The following is a 23,235-nucleotide window of genomic DNA, read 5'->3' as shown; positions in this document are numbered from 1 at the left end:
ACTAACAGCTTGTACCTAACGGCATCAACTTCACAGACTAACAGCTACCTGAACCCAGCAGAAAACATCTAAACCAGAGACTGTGATCTCACCAACCGTAGAACCCACTAGCTAACTGAACCACACTAACCGCTGTACCTGAACCCAGCAGAACTAACAGCTGTACCCTTGACACCCCTCTCCTACTTCCATGATTCCATCATAATTCCTTCCGAACTGATTCCACCATCATATCCTTCCAACTGTTCATCCATGGTACTCCTTCCTAATGATTCATCCATCCTCCCTTCCAACTGATTCCTCATTCTCTCCTTCCAACTGATTCATCCATCTCTCTCTCCATCAACTGATTCATCCATCTATCTTCCAATGATTCCCATCTCTTTTCCTTTTTTTTCCCAAAAAAAAAAAAAGAAAATGATTCATCTATCTATCATCTTCCTTCCAACCTGAGTTCATCCATCTCTACCTTCCAACTGAGTCATCCAATCTCTCCTCTCCAACTGCATCATCCATCTCTCCTCTCCAACATGATTCTCCATCTGCTCTCCCAATGATTCATCCATCTTCTTCCTTCAACTGATTCATCCATCTCCTCCTCTCTCCCTCTCACTGAGTTACATCCATCTATCCTCCAGCTGATATTTTTTCCATAAATCCTCTCCCTTCAAATGATTCAACTATCTATCATGCTTCTCCTTCCAACTGATTTCAGCCATCTCTCCTTCCAAACCTGATCATCCTCTCTCCTCTCCAACTGATTCATCCAGTCTCTCCTCTCCAACGATTTCATCCATCTTCTCTTCTCTCCACTTGATTCATCCATCTTCTCCTTCAAACTATTCATCCATCTCTCCCTCCAACTGATTCATCCATCTCTCATCCAACTGATTCATCCATCTCTCTTTCCACTGTATCTTCCATTCACGACATCATCTCCTCTCCAACTGTTCATCCATCTCCTCTCCTCTCAACTGATTCATCATCTCTCTCTCTCCAACTGACATACCCTCTAACTGATTATCCATCTTCTCTTCCAACTGATTCATTCCATTCTTCTCCTTCCAACTGGATTCATCCATCTCTCCTCTCCAAGCTGATTCATCCATCTCATCCATCCAACTGTCATTCATCTCTCTTTCCAACTTATTTCATCCATCTCATCTCTCCAACTGATATCCATCTACTCCTCTCCAACTGATCATCCATCTCTCCTTACCAACTGATTCATCATCTACTCCTCTCCAATGATTCATCCTCTTCTCTTCCAATAACTGATCATCCATCTCTCCTCTCCAAACTGATTCACATCCTCCATCAAATGATTCATTCATTCTGTCTTTACCAACTGATTCATCCATCTCTCCTCTCCAACTGATCATCCATCTCTCCCCTCTCCAACTGATTCATCCATCTCTCCTACCCAACTGTTCATCCATCTATCTCTCTCCATGATTCATCCATCTCTCCTCTCTCCTTCACAACTGTTCATCCATCTCTCCTCTCCTTCCAACTGATTGATCCATCTCTCCTCTCCTTCCACGATTGATCCATCTCTCCTCTCCTGTCAACTGATCTCCATCTCCTTCCAACTGTCATCCTCTCTCCTCTCCAAAACTGATTCACCATCTCTCCCTCCAACTGATTCATCCATCCTCTCTCTCCCAACGAGTTCATCCATCTCTCCTCTCCAACTGATTCATCTCTATCTAACTGTCTCAACTTTCTCCTTCCAACTGATTTCATCCATCTCTCTCTCAACTGATTTCACTCCATCTCCTCCATCCACTGATTCATTCATCTCTCTTTCCAAACTTTCATCCATATTCCTCTCCAACGGTTCATCCATCTCTCCTCTCCAATGATCATCCATCTCTCCTCTCCAACTGATTCATCCATCTCTCCTCTCCAACTGATTCATCCATCTTCTCCTTCCAACTGATTCATCCATCTCTCCTCTCCAACTGATTCATCCATCTCTCCATCCAACTGATTCATTCATCTCTCTTTCCAACTGATTCATCCATCTCTCCTCTCCAACTGATTCATCCATCTCTCCTCTCCAACTGATTCATCCATCTCTCCTCTCCAACTGATTCATCCCTTTCTCTCCTTCCATATCTCCTCTCTCCTCTCCTATCGATATCTCTCCTCTCCTTCAAACTGTTGATCCATCTCTTCTCTCTTCCAACTGATGATCCAATCTCTCCTTCCCTTCCAGCTGATTGATTCCCTCTCCACGTCACCTCTCACGGTCATCCTCTCCTCTCCTTCCAACTGTCCCCATTCATTACCTTATCATCTCTCCTCTCTTACCACTGATCATCCATCCTCATCTCCAACTGATTACCATCTCTCTCACTTCTCCAGTGTCTACTGATTCATCCCTCTCCTCTACGATCACAACTCATGCCAAGTTCATCCATCTCCTCTCCAACTGATTATCACCCTCTCCTTGATCCTCTTCCTCTCCAACTGATTCATCCACATCCTCTCCTCTCCAATATTCAATCCATCTCTCCTCTCCAACTGATTATCCAATTTCCTCTCAGGTTATCCATCTCATCTCCAACTGATTCATCCATCTCTCCTCTCCAAATGATTCATCCATCTCTCCTCTCCAAATGATTCATCCATCTATCCTCTCCTCTCCAAATGATTCATCCATCTCTCCTCTCCAAATGATTCATCAATCTACTTTGTAAAAGTCAGTAAACAGAAGTCATGACGGTGCACTGTGCTGTTAGATATGCTCTCTAAAGGCTGTGCTGGAGATCATTAACGCGCATGGGTCGGGGTGGGGGGGGGGGGGCGGGGGTAGGGGGGGGGCCGCCAAACAGCCTGTCACACAGCACCTGCACCCATGGGTATGAAAACAATGAACGAGAGAGAGAGGGAGCTGAGTGTGGACGCAGGCCGCACAGCCCGAGTGGGGGTAACAACACGGTTTATGACGGCTCTAAAGTCAAAGGCAGCTGGCTGCAACACTAACCTTTTATAACACAATGCACACACAACACACACACACACACACACACAATGTATTCCAGCGTTTCATATGCACGGAGGGAGCAGGTTAACAGAGCGCATCTTGCATTTAAAGTTATTTGGTTCATCGTTTTCCAGTGAAGGATATTGCGGTGTGTCTATAATGAAGAGGTTTAAAACACAGAAAACAGGGTGACCTGTTCCTCTGCAGGGGCTCAGTGAGCAGGGGGCCAGCTGGCCCCACATGTTCCCTCCAGAGCGTGCCAGGTCAGCGTGCACACACAAAACCGCGATGTCTCCAAATAACCAGTGACATAATTGTTCCTCGTTAATAGTCACATCCCACATCGTCCTGGGACAGAAGTGACATACATCTATGTTTACTATAGAGATTATACCCCCCCAGCCATCCCATCCAGCCTCGTACCTTTGGCAGCATAGGCATGTCTCTTGCTCTTCTTCCAGTGTGGATCATCCGAAGGGTCCGGTTCAAACGTAGAGCTCGGTCAGCTCATTCATGGTGAATGAAGTCTCTCGATCTGCTTTGATCCACCACTCGGAAGGACAGAGCTGTTTAGCCACCTGGCGTCATAGATCTTCTCTTCCATAGTACCCTGAGAGGAGAAGAGGGACAGGGTTTATATCTATAGTACCCTAGAGGAGAAGAGGACATGTTATATCTATAGTACCCTGAGAGGAGAAGAGGACAGAGGACAGGTTTATATCTATAGTACCCTGAGCGGAGGAAGAGGTCAGGTTATATATCTATAGTACCGCTGAGAGGAGAAGAAGGATCAGAGACGAGTTAATATCTATAGTAACCCTGAGGAGAAGAGGACAGAGGGTACAAGTTTATATCTATAGTACCCTGAGAGGAGAAGAGGCAGGGACAGTTTATATCATATTAACCCTGAGAGGAGAAGAGGACAGAGGGACAGTTGACATCTATCAGTACCCTGAGAGGAAGAGGACAAAGAAGGAAACCCAGTTATGTCTAATAGGACCCTGAGAGGAGCAGATGACAGAGGAAGGTTTATTTCTATATACCCGAGAGGAACTAGAGACAGGTCAGAGGACGGTTTATATCTATAGTAACCTAGAGGAGAAGAAGGACTAGGTTTATATCTATAGTACCCTGAGAAGGAGGAAGAGGACAGGTTTATATCTGATAGTACCTGAGAGGAGATAAGAGGACACGAGGACAGTTATACTATAGTACCCTAGATGGAGAACGAGGTCAGGGTTTATATCTATAGTACGCCTGAGAGGAGAAGAGGACAGGTTTATATTCTATAGTACCCTGAGGAGAAGAGGACAGGTTATATCTATAGTACCCTGAGAGGAGAAGAGGTCAGGTTTATATCTAGTACCTGAGTAGGAGAAGAGGACAGGTTATATCTATAGTACCCTGAGATGAGAAGAGGAACAGAGACAGGTTTATATCTATCGTACCCTGAGAGGGGAAGAGTCAGTTTATATCTATTAGTACCCGTGGAGAGAAGAGGTCAGGTTTATATATCTATAGTACACCTGGGAGAGGAGAATTAGCGACAGGTTTATATCTATAGTTACCCTGAGAAGGAGAAGAGGACAGGTTATATCTCTAGTACCCTGAGAGGAGAAAGGACAGAGGACATTTATAATCTATAGTAACCTGAGAGGGAGAAGAGGTCAGTTGTATCTATAGTACCCTGGAGGAAGAGGGGTTTAATAGTACTGAGGAGAACAGGTTTATATCTATAGTAGACCTGAGAGAGAAGAGGTCACAGGTGAATCTATAGTACCCTGAGAGGAGAAGAGGACAGTAGACAGGTTTATATCTATAGTAACCCTGAGATGGAGAAGGAGGACAGAAGGTTTAGCTTACCACTAGAGGGAAGCAATATCTGTACCCTGAGAGGAGACGAGGACAGGTTTAATCTATAGTACCCTGAGAGGAGAGAGGACAGAGGACAGGTTTATACTATATACCTGAGAGGGAAGAGGTCGGTTATATCTAAGTGTACCCGTGAGAGAAGAGTTCAGGTTTATATCTAAGTACCCTGAGGGATAATAGGTACATGTTTATATCTATAGTACCCTGAGAGGGAAGAGGACGGTAATATCTATAGTACCCTGGAGGAGAAGATTACAGGTTAATATCTATAGTACCCTGAGAGAAGAAGAGGACAGGTTTAATATCTATAATACCTGAGGAGGAGAGAGGGACAGCGTTTATATCTATGGTACCCTAGAGTGAAACGAGGACAGGTTTTATACTATAGTACCCTGAGAGGAGAAGAGACAGGTTATATATATATACCTGAGAGGAGAAGAGGAAGGTTTATATCTATAGTACCCTGAGAGGAGAAGAGGTCAGGTTTATATCTATAGTACCCTGAGAGGAGAAGAGGAAGAGGACAGGTTTATATCTATAATACCCTGAGAGGAGAAGAGGACAGGTTTATATCTATAGTACCCTGAGAGGAGAAGAGGACAGAGGACAGGTTTATATCTATAGTACCCTGAGAGGAGAATGAGGACAGGTTTATATCTATAGTACCCTGAGGAGAAGAGGACAGGGGACAGTATATCTATAGTACCCTGAAGAGGAGAGAGGACAGGTTTATATCTATAGTACCCTGAGAGGAGAAGAGGACAGGTTTATATCTATACTACCCTGAGAGGAGAAGAGGACAGGTTATATATATAGTACCCTGAGAGGAGAAGAGGACAGAGGACAGGTTAATATCTATAGTACCCGGAGAGGAGAGGAGAGAGGACAGGTTTATACTATAGTACCTGAGAGGAGAAGAGGACAGGGTTATATCTATTAGTACCTGAGGGAGAGAAGGTCAGGTTTATATCTATAGTACCCTGAGAGGGAAGAGGACAGAGGACAGGTTTTAATCTATAATACCTGATAGGAGAAGAGGACAGAGGACAGGTTTATATCTATATACCCTGAGAGGGAAGAGGCAGGTTTACATCTATAGTACCCTGAGAGGAGAAGAGGACAGAGGACAGGTTAATGTCTATAGTACCCTGAGAGGAGAAGAGGACAGAGGACAGGTTTATATCTATAGTACCCTGAGAGAAGAGGACAGGTCAGAGGACAGGTTTATATCTATAGTACCCTGAGAGGGGAAGAGGACAGGTTTATATCTATAATACCCTGAGAGGAGAAGAGGACAGGTCAGAGGACAGGTCAGAGGACAGGTTTATATCTATAGTACCCTGAGAGGAGAAGAGGACAGGTTAACATCTATAGTACCCTGAGAGGAGAAGAGGTCCACCTCAGCCCCTGACCATAGCCTCCACATCACAGCAGAACAGTGATCGATTGAGTGGCTGACTGGTTGGCTGACTGGTTGCTGACTGACTGGTTGGCTGGCTGGCTAACTGACTGACTGACTGGCTGGCTAGCTAGCTGACTGACTGGCTGGCTGGCTGGCTAACTGACTGGCTAACTGACTGACTGGCTGGCTGGTAATGCACTGCTGGCTGGCTAAACTGACTGACTGACTGGCCTGACTGACTGACTGGCAAACTGACGGCTGAACTGACGGACTGACTGACTGCTGGCTACTCTGACTGCCGGTAACTGACGGCTAACTGAATTGATCACCTGGGCTGTTACCTGAGCCAGAATCGGTAGACGTTAGCAGGTCTTGAGCTGCCCGAAGCGGTAGAGTCTGAAGATACTCTGGATGTCGTACGACGGGTTCCAGGACGCGTCAAAGATGATGACCCGGTTAGCTCCTATCAGGTTGATGCCCAGAGAACCAGCCCTGGTCGAGATCAGGAACAACCGACCTCTACAAAGAGAGGGGGAGGAGAGGAGAGGAGGTGGAGAGGTAGAGGGAGGAGGAGGAGAGGTAGAGGGAGGAGGAGGAGAGGTAGAGAGGGAGGAGGAGGAGAGGTAGAGATGGAGGAGAGGTAGAGATGGAGGAGAGGTAGAGATGGAGGAGAGGTAGAGATGGAGGAGAGGAGAGGTAGAGATGGAGGAGAGGAGAGGTAGAGATGGAGGAGAGGAGAGGTAGAGATGGAGGAGAGGAGAGGTAGAGATGGAGGAGAGGAGAGGTAGAGATGGAGGAGAGGAGAGGTAGAGATGGAGGAGAGGAGAGGTAGAGATGGAGGAGAAAGTAAGAGGGGGGCATAGAACCAACTTCCTCTCATGGAAGATGTCTACATTACAATATCAACTATGAAGGTACAGGACTATCAAAGTAACTTGTTTCTACTACCAGGGTATGGGTGTCCTTTGTAGAGTATAGGGATATTGTTATCCTACGTTTCCTCCTCACATTTAGGGGGGGGAGTGTTTCTCCTCACATTTAGGGGGGGGGGGGGGGAGTGTTTCCTACTCACATTTAGGGGGGGGGGGAGTGTTTCCTACTCACATTTAGGGGGGGGGGGAGTGTTTCCTACTCACATTTAGGGGGGGGGGTGTTTCTCCTCACATTTAGGGGGGAGTGTTTCCTCCCTCACATTTAGGGGGGAGTGTTTCCTCCTCACATTTGGGGGGGGGAGTGTTTCCTCCTCACATTTAGGGGGGGGAGTGTTTCCTCCTCACATTGAGGGGGGGAGTGTTTCCTCCTCACATTTAGGGGGGGGAGTGTTTCTCCTCACATTTAGGGGGGGGGAGTGTTTCCTCCTCACATTTAGGGGGGGGGGGGGTGTTTCCTCCTCACATTTAGGGGGGGGGGAGTGTTCCTCCTCACATTTAGGGGGGGAGTGTTTCTCACATTAGGGGGGAGGTTTCCTCCTCACATTTAGGGGGGGGGGGGAGTGTTTCTCCTCACATTTAGGGGGGGGGGAGTGTTTCCTCCTCACATTTAGGGGGGGAGTGGTTCCCCTCACATTAGGGGGGGAGTGTTCCTCCTCAATTTTAGGGGGGGGAGTGTTTCCTCCTCACATTTAGGGGGGGGAGTGTTTTCCTCCTCACATTTAGGGGGGGGAGTGTTTCCTCCTCACATTTAGGGGGGGGAGTGTTTCCTCCTCACATTTAGGGGGGGGTGTTTCCTCCCACATTTAGGGTGGGGGAGTGTTTCCTCCTCACATTTAGGGGGGGAGTGTTCCTCCTCACATTTAGGGGGGGAGGTTTCCTCCTCACATTTAGGGGGGGGGAGTGTTTCCTCCTCACATTATGGGGGGGGAGTGTTTCCTCCTCACATTTAGGGGGGGGAGTGTTTCCTCCTCACATTAGGGGGGGGAGTGTTTCCCTCCTCACATTTAGGGGGGGGAGTGTTTCCTCCCCACATTTAGGGGGGGAGTGTTTCCTCCCCACATTTAGGGGGGGAGTGTTTCCTCCCCACATTTAGGGGGGGAGTGTTTCCTCCTCACATTTAGGGGGGGAGTGTTTCCTCCTCACACATTAGGGGGGAGTTGTTTCCTCCTCACATTAGGGGGGGTGTTCCTCCCCACATTTAGGGGGGAGTGTTCCTCCCACATTTAGGGGGGGAGTGTTTCCTCCCCACATTTAGGGGGGGAGTGTTTCCTCCCCACATTTAGGGGGGGAGTGTTTCCTCTCACATTTAGGGGGGGAGTGTTTTCCTCCTCACATTTAGGGGGGGAGTGTTTCCTCCTCACATTTAGGGGGGGGGAGTGTTCTTCCCCACATTTTGGGGGGGGGGGTGTTTCCTCCCCACATTTAGGGGGGGAGTGTTTCCTCCCCACATTTAGGGGGGGGGGAGTGTTTCCTCCCCACATTTAGGGGGGGGGAGTGTTTTCCTCCCCACATTTAGGGGGGGGAGTGTTCCTCCCCACATTTAGGGGGGGAGTGTTTCCTCACATTTAGGGGGGGAGTGTTTCCTCCCCACATTTAGGGGGGGGGGGAGTGGTTTCCTCCCCAATTTAGGGGGGAGTGTTTCCTCCCCCACATTTAGGGGGGGGGAGGTTCCTCCCCACATTTAGGGGGGGGGAGTGTTCCTCTCACATTAGGGGGGGGGAGTGTTTCCTCCTCACATTTAGGGGGGAGTGTTTCCTCCTACATTTAGGGGGGGAGTGTTTCCTCCTCACATTTAGGGGGGGAGTGTTCCTCCTCACTTAGGGGGGGAGTGTTTCCTCCTCACATTTAGGGGGGGAGTGTTTCCTCCTCACATTTAGGGGGGGAGTGTTTCCTCCTCACATTTAGGGGGGGAGTGTTTCCTCCTCACATTTAGGGGGGATGTTTCCCTACATTTAGGGGGGAGTGTTTCCTCCCACATTTAGGGTGGGGAGTGTTTCCTCCCCACATTAGGGGGGGAGTGTTTCCTCCCCACATTTAGGGGGGGAGTGTTTCCTCCCACATTTAGGGAGGGGGGGGTGTTTCCCCCCACATTTAGGGGGGGGGGGAGTGTTTTCTCCCCCCATTTAGGGGGGGGGGGAGTGTTTCCTCCCCACATTTAGGGGGGGGGGGGAGTGTTTCCTCCCCACATTTAGGGGGGGGGAGTGTTTCCTCCCCACATTAGGAGGGGGGGAGGTGTTTCCTCCTCACATTTAGGGGGGGGAGTGTTTCTCCTCACATTTAGGGGGGGAGTTTCCTCCTCACATTAGGGGGGGAGGTTCATCCTCATTTAGGGCGGGGGGAGTGTTTCCTCCCCACATTTAGGGGGGGGAGTAGGAATGGTGCTACCTACAGCAGGAGCGGTAGAGAGGAAACACTCCCCCCCACCGGACGTCTCCTGTCTTATCCGGTTTCTAGAGACAGCAGGAGCGGTAGAGATACTCTGAATGATCGGCTATGAAAAGCCAACTGACATTTACTCCTGAGGTGCTGACTTGTTGCACCCTCGACAACTACTGTGATTGTTATTATTTGACCCTGCTGGTCATCTATGAACATTTGAACATCTTGGCCATGTTCTGTTATAATCTCCACCCGGCACAGCCAGAAGAGGACTGGCCACCCCTCATAGCCTGGTTCCTCTCTAGGTTTCTTCCTAGGTTTTGGCCTTTCTAGGGAGTTTTTCCCAGACACCGTGCTTCTACACCTGCACTGCTTGCTGTTTGGGGTTTTAGGCTGGGTTTCTGTACAGCACTTTGGATATCAGCTGATGTAAAAAAGGCTTTATAAATACATTTGATTTGTTGTTAAGTGAGGAGCCGGGTGTCGTGTAGTGGCGAGCCGGGTGTCGTGTAGTGGCGAGCCGGGTGTCGTGTAGTGGCGAGCCGGGTGTCGTGTAGTGGCGAGCCGGGTGTCGTGTAGTGGCGAGCCGGGTGTCGTGTAGTGGCGAGCCGGGTGTCGTGTAGTGGCGAGCCGGGTGTCGTGTAGTGGCGAGCCGGGTGTCGTTCAGTGGCGAGCCGGGTGTCGTTCAGTGGCGAGCCGGGTGTCGTGTAGTGGCGAGCCGGGTGTCGTGTAGTGGCGAGCGGGTGTCGTGTAGTGGCGAGCGCGGTGTCGTGTAGTGGGCGAGCCGGGTGTCGTGTCAGTGGCGAGAGGGTGTCGTTCAGTGGGGGCGAGCCGGGTGTCGTTCAGTGCGGACGGGTGTCGTGTAGTGGCGAGCCGGGGGGTCGTGTAGTGGCGAGCGGGTGTCGTGTAGTGGGCGAGCCGGGTGTCGTTCAGTGGCGAGCCGGGTGTCGTTGTCGAGTCGTTCAGTGGCGAGCCGGCTGCGTGTAGTGGCGCGGTCGTGAGTGGCGAGCCGGGGTGTCGTGTAGTGGCGAGCCGGGTGTCGTGTAGTGGCGAGCCGGGTGTCGTTCAGTGGCGAGACGGGTGTCGTTCAGTGGCGAGACGGGTGTCGTTCAGTGGCGAGACGGGTGTCGTTCAGTGGCGAGCCGGGTGTCGTTCAGTGGCAGACGGGTGCGTTAGTGGCGAGCCGGGTGTCGTGTTAGTGGCGAGCCGGGTGTCGTGTAGTGGCGAGCGGGTGTCGTGTAGTGGCGAGCCGGTGTCGTGTGTGGCGAGCCGGGTGTCGTTGTAGTGGCGAGCCGTGGGTCGTGTAGTGGCGAGCCGGGTGTCGTGTAGTGGCGAGCCGGGTGTCGTGTAGTGGCGAGCCGGGTGTCGTGTAGTGGCGAGCCGGGTGTCGTTTACCGGACGTTGCTGTAGTCATTGAACTCCTCTGCCCACTTCTTCCGGTTCAGGGCGTTGGTGGAGCCGTCCAAGCGGTAGTAGTCTATGTTCCGGAACCACTTCCCCTCACCTGCACAGGTAAACACAGTGGCGTTAGACAACAGTCATCATACAGTTGGACCTTTCTCTCCTGTCAGCTTCAGTTTAGGTAGGCAACAGGCAAGCCTTCTCCCAAACCAATCCCTGAACAGGCCGAGTTTCAAAATGCATCACTAGGCTCTGGGGGCCATGCTCTGGGCCAGGCTCTGGGGGCTTCGGGGGCCAGGCTCTGGGGGCCAGGCTCTGGGGGCCAGGCTCTGGGGGCCATGCTCTGGGGGCCAGGCTCTGGGGGCCAGGCTCTGGGGGCTTCGGGGGCCAGGCTCCGGGGGCCAGGGGAGAAGCCCCTCATTGAAGCCATTACGTGTAAGGATGACCACAGTACTGCTGTTTGTAGAAAACAGGATCCTCCAGTATAATGAAAGGGGAAAAGGAATTTAAATCGCACAGAATAAGTTACAAGCATAATTTCGTAGCTAATGGCAACCTGCAGTGCCCCGTCAGTCTTCAATACTCAATGAGAAGGGGGCAGAAACAAGTCTGCAACATCACTTCCTGAAGTAGATCAAACTGAGCATGACACCATATGGAGATGTAAAATACTACCAGAGAGATTTAAACTAAAGGACACAGAGAGAGAGCGCGAGCGCGAGAGCGAGAGCGAGAGAGAGACAGAGAGACAGAGAGAGAGACAGAGATTTAAACTAAAGGACACAGAGAGAGAGCGCGAGCGAGAGAGAGAGAGAGAGACAGAGAGAGAGACAGAGATTTAAACTAAAGGACACAGAGAGAGAGAGAGAGAGAGAGAGAGAGAGAGAGAGAGAGAGAGATGTAAACTAAACTACCACTATATCCTGCTGCCTGCTCTACCACTATACCCTGCTGCCTGCTCTACCACTATATCCTGCTGCCTGCTCTACCACTATATCCTGCTGCCTGCTCTACCACTATATCCTGCTGCCTGCTCTACCACTATATCCTGCTGCCTGCTCTACCACTATATCCTGCTGCCTGCTCTACCACTATATCTGCTCTACCACATATCCTGCTGCCTGCTCTACCACTATATCTGCTGACACTTATCCTGTCGCTCTACCACTTATCCTGCTGCCTGCTCTACCACTATATCCTGCTGCCTGCTCTACCACTATATCCGCTGCCTGCTTACCACTATATCCTGCTGCCTGCTCTACCACTATATCCTGCTGCCTGCTCTACCACATATCCTGCTGCTGCTCTACCACTATACCTGCTGCCTGCTCTACCACTATATCCTGCTGCCTGTTCTATACCTCCCTGCTATACCCTGTGCCTGCTCTACCACATACCCTGCTGCCTGCTCTACCACTATACCCTGCTGCCTGCTCTACACTATACCCTGCTGCTGCTCTACCACTATACCTGCTGCCTGCTCTACCACTATATCTGCTCTACCACATACCCTGCTGTCCTGCTTACACTATATCCCTCACTACCACTATATACTGCTGCCTGCTCTACCACTATATCCTGCTGCCTGCTCTACCACTATATCCTGCTGCTGCTCTACCATATAGCCTGCTGCCTGCTCTACCACTATATCCTGCTGCCTGCTCTACCACTATATCCTGCTGCCTGCTCTACCACTATATCCTGCTCTACCACTATACCCTGCTGCCTGCTCTACCACTATATCCTGCTGCCTGCTCTACCACCATACCCTGCTGCCTGCTCTACCACTATACCCTGCTGCCTGCTCTACCACTATACCCTGCTGCCTGCTCTCACTTACCCTGCTGCCTGCTCTACCACTATACCCTGCTGCTGCTCTACCATATACCCTGCTGCTGCTCTACCACTATATCGCTGCTGCTCTACCACTATATCCTGCTGCCTGCTCTACCACTATATCTGCCGCCTGCTCTACCACTATATCCTGCTGCCTGCTCTAACCACTATACCCTGCTGCCTGCTCTACCACTAATACCCTGCTGCCTGCTCTACCCATATATCCTGCTGCCTGTCTCCCACTATACTGCTGCTGCTCTACCAATATACCCTGCTGCCTGCTCTACCACTTATCCTGCTGCTTACCACTATACCGCTTGCCTGCTCTACCACTATATCCTGCTCTACCACTATATCCTGCTGCCTGCTCTACCACTATATCCTGCTGCCTGCTCTACCACTATACCTGCTGCCTGCTCTACCACTATACCTGCTGCCTGCTCTACCACTATACCCTGCTGCCTGCTCTACCACTATACCCTGCTGCCTGCTCTACCACTATATCCTGCTGCCTGCTCTACCACTATACCCTGCTGCCTGCTCTACCACTATATCCTGCTGCCTGCTCTCACTATACCTCTGTTCTACACTATCCTGCTCTACCACTATACCTGCTGCCTGCTTCTACCACTATATCCTGCCTGCCTGCTTACCACTATACCTCCCTGCTGCCTGCTCTTACCACTATATCCTGCTGCCTGCTCTACCACTATATCTGCTGCCTTGCTCTACCATATATCCTGCTGCCTGCTCTACCACTATACCTGCTGCCTGCTCTACCACTATATCCTCTGCCTGCTACACTATATCTGCTCTACCACTATATCCTGCTGCTGCCTCTACCACTATACCCTGCTGCCTGCTCTACACTATCCTGCTCTACCACTAACCCTGCTGCCTGCTCTACCACTATACTGCTGCCTGCTCTACCACTATACCCTGCTGCCTGCTCTACCACTATACCCTGCTGCCTGCTCTACCACTATATCCTGCTGCCTGCTCTACCACTATATCCTGCTGCCTGCTCTACCACTATATCCTGCTGCCTGCTCTACCACTATATCCTGCTGCCTGCTCTACCACTATATCCTGCTGCCTGCTCTACCACTATTCTGCTCTACCAGCTATATCCTGCGCTGCTCCACTATATCCTGCTGCTGCTCTCTACCACTATACCCTGCTGCCGGCTCTACCACTATATCCTGCTGCCTGCTCTACCACGATATCTGCGTGCTCTAACTATACCCTGCCTGCCTGCTCTACCACTATACCCTGCTGCCTGCTCTAACACTATATCCTGCTGCCTGCTCTACCACTATATCCGCTGCCTGCTCTACCACATAATCCTGCTGCCTGCTCTACCACTATACCCTGCTGCCTGCTCTACCACTATCCCTGCTTGCCTGCTCTACCACTATATCCTGCTGCCTGCTTCACACTATATCCTGCTGCCTGCTCTACCACTATATCCTGCTGCGCTCTACCCACTATACCCTGCTGCCTGCTCTACCACTATATCCTGCTGCCTGCTCTACCACACTATATCCTGCTGCCTGCTCTACCTATATCCTGCTGCCTGCTCTACCACTATCCCTGCTGCCTGCTCTCACTATATCCTGCTGCCTGCTCTACCACTATCCCTGCTGCCTGCCTCTAACCACTATATCCTGCTGCCTGCTCTACCACTATATTCCTTAGCTGGCTGCTCTACCACTATTTCCTGCTGCCTGCTCTACCACTATACCCTGCTGCCTGCTCTACCACTATATCCTGCTCTACCACTATATCCTGCTGCTGCTCTACCACATATCCTGCTGCCTGCTCTACCACTATATCCTGCTGCTGCTCTACCACTATATCCTGCTGCTGCTCTACCACTATATCCTGCTGCCTGCTCTACCACTATATCCTGCTGCCTGCTCTACCACTATATCCTGCTGCCTGCTCTACCACTATATCCTGCTGCCTGCTCTACCACTATATCCTGCTGCCTGCTCTACCACTATATCCTGCTGCCTGCTCTACCACTAATCCCTGCCTGCTATACCGATCCTGTGCCTGCTCTACCACTTATACCTGCTGCCTGCTCTACCACTATATCCTGCTGCCTGCTCTACCACTATATCCTGCTGCCTGCTCTACCACTATACCCTGCTGCCTGCTCTACCACTTATCTACCCTGCTCTACCACTATACCCTGCGCCTGCCTACACTATATCCTGGCCTGCTCTACCACTATATCCTGCTGCCTGCTCTACCACATATCTGCTGCCTGCTCTACCACTATACCTGCTGCTCTACCACTATCTCCTGCCTGCTCTACACTATATCCTGTGCCTGCTCTACCACTATATCCTGCTGCCTGCTCTCACCACTATATCCTGCTGCCTGCTCTACCACTATATCTGCTGCCTGCTTAACACTATATCTGCTGCCTGCTCTACCACTATACCTGCTGCCTGCTCTACCACTATATCCTGCTGCCTGCTCTACCACTATAATCCTGCTGCCTGCTCTACCATATACCTGCCGCTGCCCTACTAATCCTGCTGCCTGCTCTACCCCTATATCCTGCTGGCTGCTCTACCACTATACCTGCTGCCTGCTCTACCACTATATCCTGCTGCCTGCTCTACCACTATACCCTGCTGCCTGGCTCTACCACTATATCCTGCTGCCTGCTCTACACTATATTCCTGCTCTACCACTAATCCTGCTGCTGCTCTACCACTATACCCTGCTGCCTGCTCTACCACTATACCCTGCTGCTGCTCTACCACTATATCCTGCTGCCTGCTCTACCACTATATCCTGCTGCCTGCTCTACCACTATATCCTGCTGCCCTTCTACCAATATATCCTGCTGCCTGCTCTACCCACTATACCCTGCTGCCTAGCTCTACCACTATATACTGCTGCCTGCTCTACCACTATATCCTCTGCCTGCTCTACCACTATATCCTGCTGCCCTGCTCTACCACTATAACCTGCTGCCTGCTCTACCACATTCCTGCTGCCGCTCACCACTATATCCTGCTGCTGCTCTACCCCTATACCTGCTGCCTGCTTACCACTATATCTGCTGCCTGCTCTACCATATATCCTGCTGCCTGCTCTACCACTATATCCTGCTGCCTGCTCTACCACTATATCCTGCTGCCTGCTCTACACTATATCTGCTCTACCACTATACCCTGCTGCTGCCTCTACCACTAATCTGCTGCCTGCTCTACACATATCCTGCTGCCTGCTTACCACTATATCCTGCTGCCTGCTCTACCACTATATCCTGCTGCCTGCTCTACCACTATATCTGCTGCCTGCTCTACCACTATATCCTGCTGCCTGCTCTACCACTATATCCTGCTGCCTGCTCTACCACTATATCCTGCTGCCTGCTCTACCACTATATCCTGCTGCCTGCTCTACCACTATACCCTGCTGCCTGCTCTACCACTATACCCTGCTGCCTGCTCTACCACTATATCCTGCTGCCTGCTCTACCACTATATCCTGCTGCCTGCTCTACCACTATATCCTGCTGCCTGCTCTACCACTATATCCTGCTGCCTGCTCTACCACTATACCCTGCTGCCTGCTCTACCACTCAGTACGGTTCCAATTACTGATCTTTTCATTACACATTTCAAACCCTTCAGCAAATCTTTCTCTTTTGTGGGAGAAAAAAAAATCAAGGTCTAATCATTTTGTAAATGAAAGCAGAAACATCAGCGGAGGTTTAATTAAAAACCAAACGCCACGGGCTGAGAGGAGCAGAGAGCCACTAACACATTCTGCATGTCTTCAGTGTTGTTTTACCGGCACCACACACGGTTTCTACCGGCACCACACGGTTTCTACCGGCACCACACGGTTTCTACCGGCACCACACGGTTTCTACCGGCACCACACGGTATCACGGCACCACACGTTTCACCGGCACCACACACGGTTCTACGGCACCACACACGGTTTTACCGGCACCACACACGGTTTCTACGGCACCACACGGTTTCTACCGGCACCACACACGGTTTCTACCGGCACCACACACGCTTTTCTACCGGCACCACACGGTTTCTACGGCACCCACACGGTTTCTACCGGCACCACACGCTTTCTACCGGCACCACACACGCTTTCTACCGGCACCACACACGCTTTCTACCGGCACCACACACGGTTTCTACCGGCACCACACACGCTTTCTACCGGCACCACACACGCTTTCTACCGGCACCACACACGCTTTCTACCGGCACCACACACGGTTTCTACCGGCACCACACACGGTTTCTACCGGCACCACACACGGTTTCTACCGGCACCACACACGGTTTCTACCGGCACCACACACGGTTTCTACCGGCACCACACGGTTTCTACCGGCACCACACACGGTTTCTACCGGCACCACACGGTTTCTACAGGCACACACACGGTTTCTACCGGCACCACACACGGTTCTACCGGCACCAACGGTTTCTACCGGCACCACACACGGTTTCTACCGGCACCACACACGGTTTCTACCGGCACCACACAACGCTTTCTACCGGCACCACACACGCTTTCTACCGGCACCACACACGCTTCTACCGGCACCACACACGTTTCTACCGGCAACACACGCTTCTACCGGCACCACACACGGTTTCTACCGGCACCACACACGGTTTCTACGGCACCACACACGGTTTCTACCGGCACCACACACGGTTCGACCACCACACACGGTTTCTACCGGCACCACACACGGTTTCTACCGGCACCACACGGTTTCTACCGGCACCACACACGCTTTCTACCGGCACCACACACGCTTTCTACCGGCACCACACACGCTTTCTACCGGCACCACACGGTTTCTACCGGCACCACACACGCTTTTACCGGCACCACACACGCTTTCTACCGCACACACACGGTTTCTACCGGCACCACACACGGTTTCTACCGGCACCACACACGCTTCTACCGGCACCACACACGGTTTCTACCGGCACCACACACGCTTTCTACCGGCACCCACACACGGTTTTTACCGGCACCACACACGGTTTCTACCGGCACCACACCGGTTTCTACCGGCACCCACCACACGGTTTCTACCGGCACCACACACGGTTTCTACCGGCACCACACACGGTTTCTACCGGCACCACACACGGTTTCTACCGGCACCACACACGCTTTCTACCGGCACCACACACGCTTTCTACCGCACCACACACGCTTCTACGGCCACACACGCTTTCTACGGCACCACACACGGTTTCCACCGCCCACACACGGTTTCTACCGGCACACACACGTTTCTACGGCACCACACACGGTTCTACCGGCACCACACACGCTTTTACCGGCACACACGGTTTCTACCGGCACCACACCGGTTTTCACGGCACCACACACGGTTTCTACCGGCACCACACACGGTTTCTACCGGCACCACACACGGTTTCTACCGGCACCACACGGTTTCTACCGGCACCACACGGTTCTACCGGCACCAACACGGTTTCTACCGGCACCACACACGTTTCTACCGGCACCACACACGGTTTCTACCGGCACCACACACGGTTTCTACCGGCACCACACGGTTTCTACCGGCACCACACGGTTTCTACCGGCACCACACGGTTTCTACCGGCACCACACACGGTTTCTACCGGCACCACACGGTTTCTACCGGCACCACACGGTTTCTACCGGCACCACACACGGTTTCTACCGGACCACACGGTTTCTACCGCACACCCACGGTTTCTACCGGCACCACACACGCTTCTACCGGCACCACACACGGTTTTCTACCGGCACCACACACGGTTCTACCGGCACCACACACGGTTTCTACCGGCACCACAACGGTTTCTACCGGCACACACGGTTTCTACGGCCACACACGGTTTCTACCGGCACCACACACGGTTTCTACGGCACCACACGGTTTCTACGGACACGGCACACCACACGGTTTTACCGGCACCACACGGTTTCTACCGGCACCACACGCTTTCTACACGTATACATGGTTGTGGGACTTCAAAGCCTGTTGGAGCGCAAAGCCAGACAGACAGACAACTGGAGATAAAGCCAGACAACTGGAGATAAAGCCAGACAACTGGAGATAAAGCCAGACAACTGGAGATAAAGCCAGACAACTGGAGATAAAGCCAGACAACTGGAGATAAAGCCAGACAGACAACTGGAAGTGTGTGTGTGTGGAAGGACTGTGTGTGTGTGTGTGTGTGTGTGTGTGTGTGTGTGTGTGTGTGTGTGTGTGTGTGTGTGTGTGTGTGGGGCCTGGTGGTTAGACTCTATGATGTAGGACGTGTTTCTAACCCGTGTGACAGTGGACAGGTGGTGAACCTAAAGGACAAGGCTGGGAAACACGAGGCTATGGGTTGTTACTGGACAGACTGGGGGTAGGGTCTAGGGGTTAGGCTGTAGGGAGTAGGGGTTAGGCTGTAGGGGTTAGGGGGTAGGCTGTAGGGAGTAGGGGTTAGGCTGTAGGGTCTAGGGGTTAGGCTGTAGGGGTTAGGGGGTAGGCTGTAGGGGTTAGGGGGTAGGCTGTAGGGAGTAGGGGTTAGGCTGTAGGGAGTAGGGGTTAGGCTGTAGGGCCTAGGGGTTAGGCTGTAGGGTCTAGGGGTTAGGCTGTAGGGTCTAGGGGTTAGGCTGTAGGGTCTAGGGGTTAGGCTGTAGGGTCTAGGGGTTAGGCTGTAGGGTCTAGGGGTTAGGCTGTAGGGGTTAGGGGTTAGGCTGTAGGGAGTAGGGGTTAGGCTGTAGGGCCTAGGGGTTAGGCTGTAGGGAGTAGGGGTTAGGCTGTAGGGCCTAGGGGTTAGGCTGTAGGGAGTAGGGGTTAGGCTGTAGGGAGTAGGGGTTAGGCTGTAGGGCCTAGGGGTTAGGCGTAGGGAGAGGGGTTAGGCTGTAGGGCCTAGGGGTTAGGCTGTAGGGCCTAGGGGTTAGGCTGTAGGGAGTAGGGGTTAGGCTGTAGGGAGTAGGGGTTAGGCTGTAGGGAGTGGGGTTAGGCTTAGGGGTTAGGCTGTAGGGAGTAGGGGTTAGGCTGTAGGGGTTAGGCTGTAGGGTCTAGGGGTTAGGCTGTAGGGTCTAGGGGTTAGGCTGTAGGGCCTAGGGGTTAGGCTGTAGGGCCTAGGGGTTAGGCTGTAGGGCCTAGGGGTTAGGCTGTAGGGCCTAGGGGTTAGGCTGTAGGGAGTAGGGGTTAGGCTGTAGGGGTTAGGGGTTAGGCTGTAGGGAGTAGGGGTTAGGCTGTAGGGAGTAGGGGTTAGGCTGTAGGGAGTAGGGGTTAGGCTGTAGGGGTTAGGGGTTAGGCTGTAGGGAGTAGGGGTTAGGCTGTAGGGAGTAGGGGTTAGGCTGTAGGGTCTAGGGGTTAGGCTGTAGGGCCTAGGGGTTAGGCTGTAGGGTCTAGGGGTTAGGCTGTAGGGCCTAGGGGTTAGGCTGTAGGTCTAGGGTTAGGCTGTAGGGTTAGGGGTTGGCTGTAGGGGTTAGGGGGTAGGGTCTAGGGGTTAGGGGGTAGGGTCTAGGGGTTAGGCTGTAGGGAGTAGGGGTTAGGCTGTAGGGAGTAGGGGTTAGGCTGTAGGGCCTAGGGTTAGCTGTAGGGCTAGGGGTTAGGCTGTAGGGCCTAGGGGTAGGCTGTAGGGCCTAGGGTTAGGCTGTAGGGTAGGGTAGGCTGTAGGGAGTAGGGGTTAGGCTGTAGGGTCTAGGGGTTAGGCTGTAGGGGTTAGGGGGTAGGAGTTAGGCTGTAGGGGTTAGGGGGTAGGCTGTAGGGGTTAGGCGGTAGGCGGTAGGGGTTATGGGTAGGGGTTAGGGGGTAGGGTGTAGGGGATGGGGGGTAGGGGTTAGGCTGTAGGGGTTAGGCTGTAGGGGTTAGGCTGTAGGGGTTAGGCTGTAGGGGTTAGGGCAGTATAGTACCTTTGTAGGGAGACTGTTTCTCCTCCTCTTTGGCTCGGCCAGCCAGCTCCAGGAAGTCTTCAATCAGGTCCAGAGAGATCAGAGACTGACTGAACACCAGACTGATGAGGGGATAGAAGACACGTCAACATCACTGGACTGTCATGGTAACCGGACATTTTAAAACACGGAAACCTTCTGAAGCATTTCATTCAAGCACTTCTGGTCTGTTCCAGAGCTCTGCTCTCTTACACTTTGTCCTCCACCTCCTCGGCCATACGGAGGATCTCAAACAGCAGCACCATCTTCCCAGAATGCTCCAGGATCTCAGAGTCGGCCTCCGTAACAAACTCTTTGTGCCAGTCGGGACTCCTGGTGCCAGGGCTGGAGGCTGGACGCACTGGGCAGAGCAGAGGACAAGGGTTAGAGGTCAGAGCTGGAGCAGTGAGCTCAGATGGTTCATGTACATAGTGTATTTAGACCCCTTAGATTTCTTCACATTTTATTGTTACAAAGTGGGATTAAAATGTATTTAAATGTCTGTTTTTTTTTGTCAACAATCTACACAAAATACTTTGTCAAAGTGGAAGAAAAATTCAATCATACTATCTGTTCTAACAGAGCAAACCTTCCTTCAACACCCTCCTGCCTTCCTGACGTACCACACTATCTGTTCTAACAGAGCAAACCTTCCTTCAACACCCTCCTGCCTTCCTGACGTACCACACTATCTGTTCTAACAGAGCAAACCTTCCTTCAACACCCTCCTGCCTTCCTGACGTACCACACTATCTGTTCTAACAGAGCAAACCTTCCTTCAACACCCTCCTACCTTCCTGACGTACCACACTATCTGTTCTAACAGAGCAAACCTTCCTTCAACACCCTCCTGCCTTCCTGACGTACCACACTATCTGTTCTAACAGAGCAAACCTTCTTCAACACCCTCCTGCCTTCGACGTACCACACTATCTGTTCTAACAGAGCAAACCTTCCTAACACCCTCCTGCCTTCCTGACGTACCACACTATCTGTTCTAACAGAGCAAACCTTCCTTCAACACCCTCCTACCTTCCTGACGTACCACACTATCTGTTCTAACAGAGCAAACCTTCCTTCAACACCCTCCTGCCTTCCTGACGTACCACACTATCTGTTCTAAGAGAGCAAACCTTCCTTCAACACCCTCCTGCCTTCCTGACGTACCACACTATCTGTTCTAAGAGAGCAAACCTTCCTTCAACACCCTCCTACCTTCCTGACGTACCACACTATCTGTTCTAACAGAGCAAACCTTCCTTCAACACCCTCCTACCTTCCTGACGTACCACACTATTCGTTCTAAGAGAGCAAACCTTCCTTCAACACCTCCTACCTTCTGACGTACCACACTATCTGTTCTAAGAGAGCAAACCTTCTTCAACACCCTCCTACCTTCTGACGTACCACACATCTGTTCTAAGAGAGCAAACCTTCCTTCAACACCCTCCTACCTTCCTGACGTACCACACTATCTGTTCTAACAGAGCAAACCTTCCTTCAACACCCTCCTACCTTCCTGACGTACCACACTATCTGTTCTACACCACACCTTTCCATAATACGTTCTAATGTACACCGTAACATGACACCCACACATTTCTAGTCCGGTAACAATCTACAGGCTCTATAATTGTATTTCTATACCTTCCTCCTCTGGCTCCGCCCGGTTGCGGCTGGAAGGGTCTCCTCCGCGGGAGCTGGTGTTCCATTCCTTTATCACCTCCAGAGCATCACTGTCTGAGTCGCTGTCCTTCTTCCTGGCTTTCCCCCGCTTCTTCTACAGGGGGGGGGGGGGGCAGAACAAGGTTGTAGATTGCAGTATGACAGACAGTCAACAGTGAAAGGTTGTAGATTGCAGTATGACAGACAGTCAACAGTGAAAGGTTGTAGATTGCAGTATGATAGACAGTCAACAGTGAAAGGTTGAATAATGCAGTATGATAGACAGTCAACAGTGAAAGGTTGAATAATGCAGTATGATAGACAGTCAACAGTGAAAGGTTGAATAATGCAGTATGATAGACAGTCAACAGTGAAAGGTTGAATAATGCAGTATGATAGACAGTCAACAGTGAAAGGTTGAATAATGCAGTATGATAGACAGTCAACAGTGAAAGGTTGAATAATGCAGTATGATAGACAGTCAACAGTGAAAGGTTGAATAATGCAGTATGATAGACGTGTTGGGAATATATCTGACGTCACTCTGATATACTAGATGTGTTGGGAATATATCTGACATCACTCTGATAGAGTAGATGTGTTGGGATGTTTTTTCCTTCCACTGATCTACACGACAGAGAATATCGCAGAAAAGTGACGAATTTACATCCCTGTAAATAACATGTGGTTACTTTTTCTGTTTCTCGTCTTCAGAGGTCATGCTCATAGAAGACTCATCGGTCTCCGAGGCGATGAACTCTTCCATGCTGTCTTCGTCAAAGTACCCCTAAAACACAGAC

The 23,235-nt window shown here is 51.4% G+C and overlaps 1 protein-coding gene across 1 annotated transcript in view; it reads right to left on the bottom strand.

The window, feature by feature from the left end:
- Nucleotides 1-6,628: 6,628 nt before the first annotated feature.
- Nucleotides 6,629-23,235, bottom strand: part of LOC120048477 (transcriptional regulator ATRX-like) — a 91,646-nt gene continuing 75,039 nt past the window's right edge. Inside the window, 6 exon segments of the mRNA XM_038994476.1 lie at nt 6,629-6,785; nt 10,973-11,081; nt 20,753-20,853; nt 20,984-21,131; nt 22,418-22,550; nt 23,118-23,222. Of these exon segments, the coding sequence (XP_038850404.1) occupies nt 6,629-6,785; nt 10,973-11,081; nt 20,753-20,853; nt 20,984-21,131; nt 22,418-22,550; nt 23,118-23,222 (753 nt within the window).

Source organism: Salvelinus namaycush, chromosome 5 (assembly GCF_016432855.1).
Source record: "Salvelinus namaycush isolate Seneca chromosome 5, SaNama_1.0, whole genome shotgun sequence".
NCBI lineage: Eukaryota > Metazoa > Chordata > Actinopteri > Salmoniformes > Salmonidae > Salvelinus > Salvelinus namaycush.
Note: the sequence above shows the minus strand (reverse complement) of the source record. Positions and strands in the feature narration are given on the sequence as shown.